At 38.6% G+C, this 11,575-nt stretch overlaps 1 protein-coding gene across 1 annotated transcript; it reads right to left on the reverse strand.

Moving 5' to 3' along the window:
- On the reverse strand, positions 1-6,313 carry LOC123522887 (matrilin-2-like). The gene is made up of 11 exons (XM_045300381.2): positions 5,804-6,313; positions 5,224-5,344; positions 4,475-4,656; positions 4,057-4,280; positions 3,551-3,755; positions 3,277-3,417; positions 2,794-2,952; positions 2,085-2,216; positions 1,520-1,573; positions 837-993; positions 1-192 (listed from the first exon to the last, which is right to left on the reverse strand). The coding sequence occupies exons 1-11, from the start codon at positions 6,078-6,080 to the stop codon at positions 75-77; spliced, it is 1,770 nt and encodes a 589-aa protein (XP_045156316.2). The 5' UTR covers positions 6,081-6,313; the 3' UTR covers positions 1-74.
- Between the last annotated feature and the right edge of the window lie 5,262 nt (positions 6,314-11,575).

Raw genomic sequence — 11,575 nt, forward strand, 5'->3', positions numbered from 1 at the left:
TGTCATTGAAATTTAGTAATAAATGTTGAATTTGTAACTGTCTCTTTAAATTTGTGGTCTACTGGGCTCTGCAGTTATTTCTCCTTGTCAGCTGTGAAGACGTAGGTAGAATCGGGACATTTAGGTATTGGGCAGCAGCCCGGGGACACGTTCTCCATGTAACATTCCGTTGGAATATACCAGTCTGGGCACCTGGAATATAAAATGTACGTAATATAACATATACGTCTTGTGTGTTGCACTTGAATGATGAAGCCCGCGCGCTTAGCTCAATAGGGAGAGCGCAGATCTACGGATCGCGGGGTCGTGAGTTCGAGCCCTGGACGAGGCGTATGTTCTCCGTGACGATTTGATAAAAGACATTGTGTCTTATATCATTCGTCCTCCACCTCTGATTTATGCGGGGAAGTTGGCAGTTATTTGCGGCGAACAGGTTTGTACTGGTACATAATCCAGGAACACTGGTTAGGTTAACTGCCCGCCGTTACATAACTGAAATACTGTTGAAAAATGGCGTTAATTAAACCCAAAACAAACAAAACTTGAATGATGAAGAGAAACGAGGCGACTGAAATATGAAATATACAGTATATCATGCTTGTAATTTAAAAGCATTTGAATGTTAGAGAAAACTGAAATATCTGACATGTAAAGTAACCAAATGAATGTTTTCGTAATTGGCAACTAAAGCATAGATTTCTAAAGTAGCCTATGCTACTTAAGTTACGCTTTAAAATTTAAGATGATATATGTCCTGAATATAGAAATACTTGATAAATAATGCAGAGATTTAAGGACTAGGCACCAAATTGTGGAAAATAAACTACATTACTTACTTCACGCCATTCACAGTGGTACCATTGATAGTCTGGTGAGACTGGCAGTAACCGCAGGATGCTGGGCAACGTTCATTCAGAAATCCTCGGTATTTATCGTCATTACAGGAATTTAAGTATCCCGCACAGTTGTCGACCGTGTCTTGGCATATTCGCACTGAAAACATTGATAAACAATACTATTAATGAACGTGAAATGGTTTTAAAAATGGGGGGAGGGTGGGGAAATGTTAAAATATAAACATTACCTATACTTTTTATTTGGTCAGTTCTGATACAGTGTCATAAATGTTCTCAATTGTTAAGAATTGGCTTTTTGCCTATGGTTCAACCAATTATTTTCAAATTTGCCCAGAACAGTACATCTCCATGCTACAACTTTTGAAAAACCAAGCTAGATCGACCGTACATTGGGGACGTCAACTTAAGACGCGCGTTGTTTCATGGACTTTCTCAATAGCGATTCATTTCTTCTAAGTTTATAGAAGTATTGTTTTGTGTCATCTTAAGCATTGTAAACGAAACTGTAAAAAGAATTAATTTAATGCGGTTCAGATAAATTACACGCCTCTGTCCTCTACACACTTCCATGTCCGATGTAGTTCATACTCCGATGAAAATACAGAACTGCAACTCGAGTATAAAATTTATATTGAGGTGATACAATAGATGAAGATATTTACCTGTTGTCGTGGCGATAGTCGGTTGTGTTGTAACTGTAGAAGATCCTGGAGCCGCTGGAAAGCGTGAAAATAAGAATTATTTCATTTCTTCTGTTTAACAGCTAGTAAAATTATCTTGTGGAGGGTTATAAAGACTCGCTATATTTAATTCATTTCATTTTCATTTTGAGTGTACAAAGAATCACTGGCGAAAAAAAAATGAAACCATAAATACCAAGAGTTAAAAAAAATGAAAAAGCTTAAACATGGCCCGTCACCACTGCATGCCAACCATTACTTGTACTTTCATACACTTTTTCAGTAATTTTATTCAATACTGCACAAGTTTTATCCATTTGGAGACACACCTGTACCTTCCTATTTCTGACTACAACCGACCAACCCTCTCCTTTACTCGAGTATCGCACAGACAATCATGCCGGAGCCCAGATGCTAAACGGTGATCTTTACCCTATCACCTGTCCATCCGCCGATTTGTGTTAATATTGAAACGCGCGGCCATCCCAAAGGAGCTTTAAGTAGCAAACATGGAATGATGTACATGGTTACAGAAAAAAGAACTTACTGCAGATACCGCAAAACTTCCGACAGTTCTTATTCACCCAGCTGACAAACTCTTTATTCTCGCAGTAATATTGTCCGTACGTATCGCAATTTGGCAGTACATCAAAACATGGCTCTGGAGATGTTGACGGGCCTGTAAAAGAAAAATAATTCCATACATCTTCTTTATTTTGTCTTAAGTATCTCTGTATTTCATTTTCTGCAGTTAGAACACTGGTTCCAACAGATCAGAAAAACGGCTCTGGAACCTTTAGAATAATTGTGCCTATTTGTTTTTTCTTTTTTCTTCAAAATCGTTCTTAGGTATAGTTTAGTCTTATTTTGATTGATCTGAAGTAGAAATACATTTCTTTTTTCGTATTAAGGATAACCACGGGAGTCTGAAGTTCTAACCGAACTACCAAAAGTCTGTATATAAAGGATGGTCCTATTTATGTAAAATATTCACAATATATAGCCGCCACCGGTAACCCTATGGGAAACTACTCCAGAAGACTGTCAATACTGTTAGTGAGAGAATAGTGCAAGATACAGAAGACGCTCCTATTCCAGAGGTTTCCCTGGTTCTAAGTGTGCCAGGTATAAAGCACACATACACGGGACTCTTATCCCAATGTTAGAAATTTTTAGTTGGAGAAGGGGCTCGAACTCACGACCCCTGGTTTCGTAGTCAAACAGTGTTACCACATATGATTTTTAAGCCGAATTACCTTGACAGAAACCACAATAAAGTGCACAATGCGATTGAGCCCATGGTTTATAATCGGTACACGCGTCCTTGCCGTAACCTGCACAGTTTGGTTCCAGGTCTGTACAGTTGTTCGCAACAGTGGTCACTTCCGTTGAGGGCGGTGTGGTGGCAAATTTCTCTACAATATAGACAAAATGTTTCCAGACCATTGCTTCATGTACTCTACGGCTAATAAGCTTCGGTGATAAACAAAACAGGATGCAATGATCTTTTGTAATACAAAATAATTAGAAATACTGCATAAATGGCTATACCAACGTAAAACATACTAGTACTAAGTTGTGGGATTTCAACAGAGCGTTTGAACAGTTGCACCAGAAGTATGGCAACTTGAAATTAAGTAACTTGAAATTAAGTAATCTACTTTCTTGCCGAAAACACGGGTCTAAAATTTATATTCGACCTCTTGAGTTCTTTTAATTGGACTGAATACAAAAGCTACCTTTGCATTTTACGTAATTCACGGCCAGTGAGACGTTATTTGCGTCCAGGTTGTCAAAACTACTGAATTCATACATGTATTTTTCCTCCGGAATGCTAGCCATGTTATAGATCTCGTTCTGGTTTGTGCTGTTACCAACACCTAAAACAAAACGTACACATTTTTATTGAAGATAGTCTTACCTAATAAAAAACATTTTAGGTACGCGCGTAACGTAACGTACGTATATATTTTAAACGGATACTGTATTAAAATATAACGTCGCACAACCCACCTATAGCATATACCAGTACGTTCTCTTTCCGCAGCAGACTGGCTTGGAACCTTGTAAGTGGCGGATAGCGTGACAACCCGTCTGTGACCACCACGGCAATCATTGGTACCCCAGTCCTATTTGCGGTAAATCCCTCAAGCCGGACTTTTTCCAGAGCATCCGACGTTAAGGTACCGCCGACGACGTATTGGATACGTTGGATCGCCTGAAAGATACTGATTCTTTCAATATATGTAATACGTATTGTCATTAAACATTGTCACCAAAAGCATCTAAAATGTTTTCAAATAACTATCTTAGAGCGTAAAATGGACGGTTCTGAATGGAGTAAATAAAATATTTTACTAAACATAAATGTATACGCATTTCTCGTTTTTTTCCCTCCGCTGTTCAATGTATAAACACGTTTTCTGCATTGTCAAAAGGAAAGTGTCTTAAGTTTGAACTTTAATGACAAACATTTTATCTGTAAAGAATTCTTCCTTTATTTTCAATAATCAACATACCTTGAGTACATCTAATTTATTGTTAAGATCTCCTATCTTGAACTCCCACCTCATTTTATCATTGAACACTAGAAGGCCCACCCTCGCCAGGTCCTGGTCAATGTCCAATCCGTTGACTAGATTCTGTAGGAACACTTTCATTTTCTGAAAGTTCTCTGTACCAATACTTCCCGAGGAATCCACGATGAACACGATGTCGGCGTTTGTAGCTTGACATTCCACAGCTGAAATGTTTATGGGTTGAATCTATTTTTTGACATGCATTTTCCGCTCTAATGGTATCAAAATTGAGATTATATCCGTAGTTTACTTTAAGTACAGATGAGCCAGTCTTAGCGGCCACCTGTATTAAACAATTACTTGCCTCACAGTCAGCTAACTTTCCAAACTGATAATGGATGTTTTATTTTCTACTTACTGTCAGTACACTTTCTTAAGTAGACAGACTCGCCCTTCGACTGGCCTTGAAGTTCTGGATGTGCGAGAGACAAGGGTTTCGAGTAGAAGTGCAGATAACACTTGTCCTTTTCACTGAAAGTGTATGTCCAGCAAAACATCCCATTCTGCAAATTGGCCTCCCGACATGACAGTGCACAAAATCTGAAGTACCAACATTCATCAGTACGTACCTGTCATTGTCCATTGTGCGTAGAACAGTTTGACGTAACGTTATAGAACGTTCCGTAAATGAACGTTTTAATTAATGTTATTGAGATAGCATTGTTTTGTTGTTGATTTTTGTGGGTTTTTTAAAAAACTGGTTCAGATAGTAAGGTAAATCAATTTATGTAAGTGCATAATTCAATTTGGCGTATTAGCAAAAAAAATGTGTGTAAAATTTCAAAAGTGCTGATTAAGTTATGTAAGAAAGTATTGATAAAACACGAAATGTTGCGTTAGAATATTAAATTTTTGTTAAATTATTGTTTAAATTATAATAGTTAAACTTTAACCCTTAGCCTGCTGGCGGCAAGTGACTCTGCCTTTGCGGCTAGTGCAGACCAACATCAGCCTGCACATCCGTGCAGTCTGATCATGGTCTGCACTGTTCGCCATTCAGTCAGTAACTTTTTGATAAGCACCCCTTTTAACAGTTAATGGTACTGTCTAAATTGACAGATGGACAAGTTCATTATAGAAATTTAGCAGGGTAAGGGTTAAACATACTTTTCTGTGCTGAGAAGATGCAATGGTGGATTGATAACAAGTCCTGGTTTGTCTCCATATAACTTTTGGTAGTCTGTCGCCTCTATACCGGTGTCATTAAGTTTTTCAAAGGTACAGTTACCTGGATACAATGTAAAAAAAAATATGACTAAGACAAAAAGTTATTGTGATCGTGATTTATTCAGACGAAAAATTATTGTGATCCTGTTTTATACGAAAAGTTATCACGGTCCCTATTTATGCAATGTTTCTAAGATACTGTCGATTTTATGTATAATCTGATCATTGAAATTTCGGGTTTTTTTTCGAAAATTTTCTAAAACTTAACAAGAAAATATTGCTTCTTTGCTGACTAAAATCGTTTTATCAACAAAGTTAAAAACTTTTAGATGTTCTATAGGCTTTCGTGTTTAATGATAAAATCTTTTGTTAAGAAGTTCAAAAGGTTTTGATGTGAAATCAAGAAACAAAAACTTGTTACGGAAAAGATGGAGCAAGCTGTATACATATTTAGGACCGGCTCTGGTTGCTTTGAAATAAACAATTTAATATGTGTCTGAAACAATTCAAAAATCCAAACCTGCCGGGCAGACTGCGCCACAATTTTTCGAGTCCAATGATTCGTCTTTGATACCACAGCTTGTAAGGCATTCATCAAATGTGTCCTTCTCAAAGCAGCATAAACCACGTGACCTGGTCTGCGTGCCGTTTCCACATGATTTACTGCACGAGGACCACGTGCTCCAGTTTTCCCAGTCGCAGCGTTTAAGGCCGCTCGAGCATTTGATTCCCTGGGAGAGAACTGTTTTAAACAGCACAGCTACCAAAACGAATATAAGTACAAAGAGATGTTTCATTTTCTTTTAAGTTTAGTCCTTTCAATAGAAAATATTTCAAATGAAATAATCCTGACTTTTTTAAAGTCACTGATATATTTCAACTTGTTTCAAATTTAAATATGCCGACACCGGTTGCTAATAACCTCACAGTAGAAACTGTCTAGGTTCTGTCTGAGGTTTCCAGAGTGCAAGCACAGTTAATGAACTTGTTTAAACTCCAGACACTGCACACTACGCACTTTTTCTCTCACAGATTTAAGACTGAAAGGAAGGGGGTGGCAACAGTGGCAATGACAATGGGGTCATCTCCGTCAAATTTCGATCACATAAAAGGTAATTTGTATCCTTTGCACTTTGATAAAAAGATTTGTGCGCTCTTCACAATTTCAATATTACATATTTATGAGAAAATCCACCCTAGAAACGGGAGTGCAAACTCAAGTGTTTAGTCTCATACATGAGATAACAGATAGGTACGAGCGTGATCATATATTAGGTCACCTGTACATGTTTAGACGAATTTCTCTCGTTTCACTCCATATACCTGTATACCTTTAACCGATTTTCCCCTGAGAACCTTGTTTCAAAAGTACTAAGCGTTATAGTTAAGGACACTTTTCTGTATTTGATCATATGCGTTCTGTCTTATATAATCATGGTGTTGCACACTCAACTTTTGATAGTCAATAAGCAACCCTTAATACGGCCTCCAGAAGTGCGTTATTTCATTCTTTTTAAATACGAGATAAGCAATGTCTGCAAAATATCAAAAATCAATTTCACAGTATATAAATTTATGTTCTATTAGCAGGAAAAATGGTCCCAAGGATTTTGAAAATATCTTGCGCGTATGTTGAATCCGGCTTTGCGAAGCAGATGCCAGTGCATGTCTGTCTTAAATAAGCAACATTCTTTCAGTATGTTTATCTTTCTAAACACTGTCACCGCAAATCTGATTTCTGTGGGGTTTTTTTTTGGGGGGGGGGGTGGGGGTTGGGGTTTTTTTTGTAGTTGTTGTTGTTTTCTTTTTTCAAATTAAGGTTACACTTACCAAAAGCTTTTGTAAGGACAGTTTTATTTTATTTTTAATATTTCACGCAATAGCTGGTCAAAGAGAAGGAGCGGACGTCATTTGGCTACCCCTTCTTTAAAGTGAGTTCCAATGTACGAGTGTTTAAAGGAGCAAGGGAAAGCTTCCCTTTGACGTAATGTCAAAACGTCAGGTACACAAACGTTAACGTATCTTTAGCAAAATGATGTTCGTGATTTACCTTCATAGTCTGCTTTCAAAATACTTGACCAACATTCGCTATTTTGCCTATATTTAAAAAAAAAAAACACTCTAAACTACATTCATGTAAGATATAGGAACGTGAAGCACATACAGCAGTTAAAGACTCAAAAGCTGTTGCTAGAATGCGTTTAAAATCTAACAAATGGCAGATGTTTCCACGGTTAAAATGTCAAACCAAACACTGACCGCATACTGAGTCCGGCGTCTTAGAATGGAACCTTGCAAGCATCAGAATGGAACCTTGCAAGTCTCAGAATGGAACCTTGCAAGTCTCAGAATGGAACCTTGCAAGCCTCAGAATGGATCCCTGCAAGTCTCAGAATGGAACCTTGCAAGCAAGAATTGAACATTGCAAGTCTCAGAATGGAACATTGCAAGTCTCAGAATGGAACATTGCAAGCCTCAGAATGGAACCTTGCAAGTCTCAGAATGGATCCTTGTAAGCATGGAATGGATCCTTGCAAGCATCAGAATTGGACCTTGCAAGCCTCGGAATAGAACCTTGCAAGCATCAGAATGGAACATTGCAAGCCTCGGAATGGAACCTTGCAAGTCTCAGAATGGAACCTTGCAAGCAAGAATTGAACATTGCAAGTCTCAGAATGGAACATTGCAAGCCTCAGAATGGAACCTTGCAAGCCTCAGAATGGATCCCTGCAAGTCTCAGAATGGAACCTTGCAAGCAAGAATTGAACATTGCAAGTCTCAGGATGGAACATTGCAAGTCTCCGAATGGAACATTACAAGCCTCAGAACGGAACCTTGCAAGCCTCAGAATGAAACCTTGCAAGCCTCAGAATGGAACATTGAAAGTCTCAGAATGGAACATTGCAAGCATCAGAATGGAACCTTGCAGTTCTTAGAATGTAACCTTGCAATCCTCAGAATGGGTTCTTGCAAGCCTCAGAACAGAACCTTGCAAGTCTCAGAATGGAACCTCGCACGCCTCTGAACGGAACCGTGCAAATCACAGAATGGAACCTTGCAAGCCTCAGAATGGAACCTTGCAAGTCTCATAATGGAACCTTGCAAGTCTCAGAATGGAACCTTGCAAGCCTCAGAATGGAAGCTTGTAAGTCTAAGAATGGAACGGAACTTTGCATGCCTCAGAACGGAACCTTGCAAGTCCCAGAACGTAACCTTGCAAGTCACAGAATGGAACCTTGCAAGCCTCAGAATGCAACCTTGCAAGTCTCATAATGGAACCTTGTAAGTCTCAAAATCGAACCTTGCAAGCCTCAGAATGGAACCTTGCAAGCCTCAGAATGGAACCTTGCAAATCTCAGAATGGAACGGAACTTTGCATGCCTCAGAACGGAACCTTGCAAGTCTCAGAACGTTACCTTGGCAGTCTCAGAACGGAACCCTGCAAGCCTCAGAATGAAACCTTGCAAGTCTCATAATAGAACCTTGCAAGTCTCAGAATGGAACCTTGCAAGCCTCAGAATCGAACCTTGCAAGTCTCAGAATGGAACGGAACCTTGCACGCCGCAGAGCAAAACCTTGCAAGTCTCAGAACGTAACCTTGCAAGCCTCAGAATTTAACCTTGCAAGTCTCAGAATGGAATCTTGCAAGCCTCAGAATAGAACCGTGCAAGTCTGAGAATGGAACATTGCAAGCCTTAGAATAGAACCTTGCAGGTCTCATAATGAAACCTTGCAAGCCTTAGAAGGGATCCTTGCAAGCCTCAGAATTGAACTTTGCAAGTCTCATAATGAAACCTTGCAAGCCTTAGAAGGGATCCTTGCAAGTCTCAGAATTGATCTTTGCAAGTCGCAGAATGGATCTTTGCAAGCGTCAGAATGGAACCTTGCAAGTCTCATAATGGAACCTTGCAAGTCTAAAAATGGAACTTTGCCAGTTTAGGAATTGAACCTTGCAAGTCTCAGATTGGAACCTTGCAAGCCTCCGACTGGAACCTTGCAAGACTCAAAATGGAACTTTGCCAGTTTAGGAATGGAACATTGAAGGCCTCAGAATGGAACCTTGCAAGCCTCAGAATTGAACCTTGCAAGTCTCAAAATGAAACCTTGCAAGCTCTAGAAAGGAACCTTGCAAGCTTCTGAAACTGTTTATTTGATTATTTTTGATTAAACGCCTAATTTTACACATAGTATATTCACTGGCGTTGTACATTAAATTTTACCAGATTTATATAGCGCCCAAGGCGCATTACATAGTTCAAATGCAGCCACACAGGGCGCATAATTCATCCTCTACTAGTACAGACACAGAGCGATCTGACCAGAGGGACAGAGTGAGACAAAGCCCCCACGACAGAGAGATCAGAAATCAGATACATGCTTATCCGGCTAACTTAGCCTAGCTCGTTTCGAATAGACAGCCTGGTTCTTTAACGTGCCCAGTGTATAGCACTGATACACGCAAGGATTGCCTGGGTTCCTGACCAGTACACCTCTAGTTTGGTGGGAAACACTGAAAAGTGTTTCTGAAAATTCCCGAGTAGCTGCCAGGGATCGAACCCCGACCTCAGGATTGGAAGGCCAGTGTGCAAACCACTGAGCTATCCGTCCAGCCTCAGAATGGAACCTTGCAAATCTCAGAATGGAACGATGCCAGCCTCAGAATGGAAGCTTGCATGTCTCAGAATGGAACCTTGCAAGCCTCAGAATTGAACCATGCAAGTCTCAGAATGGAACCTTGCAAGCCTCAGAATTGGACTTTGCCAGTTTAGGAATTGAACCTTACAACTGCATTGATCATCGTGTATCATTAAAGTGATGGTTTTCTTGTTACCTTAATATATACAACAGACTTAAAAGTTCCACATTCAATCTCACGTAAGGGTCCCAATGATCATGTTCCAATTTGTTTATAGTTGTCAGAGTTTATCCTTACATGGAGGTTCAACAAGTAGATTACATGAGAAAAGTAACTAGTGAGATTTTTTTAACTGTTATTTTTCAAGTGAACAACATCTGAGGAGAAAAGCCTGGATAACTGCGGAAGGAAAATACCCTCCTGCTTCCGGATTCGAACTCAGGTCTGCTACACTCTACCAATTCAGCTAATTAAATAGCTTGTATTTAATTTGAGCACAAAACTTTTTTATATCAGGATTGATTAATTTCTTTTTTTCCGAAATATTTTGTAGTTCATTGGATTATCATCTGATCTGAAATGTCAAACGTTTCAAAATAAACATAAAAGGTAAAGCTACATGCATGTTTTAATTGCATTTGTTGGCCATAATTGAAATGGACAGTGTAAAACAAGTCAGAGGTGCATCGGACATAAAACGGAAAAGAACAAAATGACCCTTCGAAACAAGAAATACATTAATATGGGTAAATATTTTTTAAATAATTATTCAGAGAAAATTATAAATATTTTGAAAGCCACTCCAACATTTAAATAATTGAATCAAAATAACGGATTGTTTTGTAATCAATTTCAGTCAACCTTGGAAGTATGTGTATAGGTGGTAATTTTAGATCTGTTCCTATTCCTACCCAGTGTTTTGCTGCTTGTCCAAATGTCACGGGTTGCTTCGGAAGGGGAAGGATTGGCTTACTAAAATTTGAAACATTTGACAGGATCCATTTATCTTTTCCGAGCCTGAATCCAAATACTGGGACCGTTATTACCTCACCTCTCTATTCATGAAATTAAATTAGTGTATGCATGTTGATAGAGAATAAAACAGTACATGCTGGTAAACAATGTTGGCGCCATTGCCCTTGTCAATTCTGCTATGACCTTAAACTTGTAACTAAAATTGCTTCCAATACTAATGAAATAAGGTCTATTCTGTTCTCTTATTTTCTATTATAATCTTTTAAAATCATTTATTTTTCTGAACTCAGTTGTGTAATTAAACGTTGACACGATGTGTATATATTCATAAGAACTGTCTTCTGGTGAAAAAAAGAGTCTCCACAGTCTAATCACTAGCAGTATATTTGACTAGAAAGTGTTTCTGGGCACTTTTTTGTCACTTGTTTTAAATAGACTTTCTGGTCCGCCATGCAATAAATCAGTATAATATGCTGAATTAAACCACCGATTTTACACGACACAACAAACTTGAAACGGAACCGTTGAATAGCCAGGGATCACAGCTGATTTATCTTTAAGCTATTTAAAAACGTTAGGTGTTACTTACTGAAGATATATAGAGCGAAGTTGGTGGTTATACAAAACATACATGAACAAAAAAACTATTCATGACTCGGAAAGAGAGAAACGGGACGATAT

The sequence above is a fragment of the Mercenaria mercenaria genome, chromosome 8 (genome assembly GCF_021730395.1).
Source record: "Mercenaria mercenaria strain notata chromosome 8, MADL_Memer_1, whole genome shotgun sequence".
NCBI classification, from domain to species: domain Eukaryota; kingdom Metazoa; phylum Mollusca; class Bivalvia; order Venerida; family Veneridae; genus Mercenaria; species Mercenaria mercenaria.

Excerpts from the sequence above, each read along its gene's own strand:
- LOC123522887 (XM_045300381.2), bottom strand. The coding sequence starts at position 6,080 with ATGAAACATCTCTTTGTACTTATATTCGTTTTGGTAGCTGTGCTGTTT. Across the intron at positions 4,281-4,474 it reads CTTAAGAAAGTGTACTGACA|CTGTGGAATGTCAAGCTACA; the intron begins GTAAGTAGAAAA and ends TAAACATTTCAG. Across the intron at positions 3,756-4,056 it reads ATAAATTAGATGTACTCAAG|GCGATCCAACGTATCCAATA; the intron begins GTATGTTGATTA and ends AGTATCTTTCAG.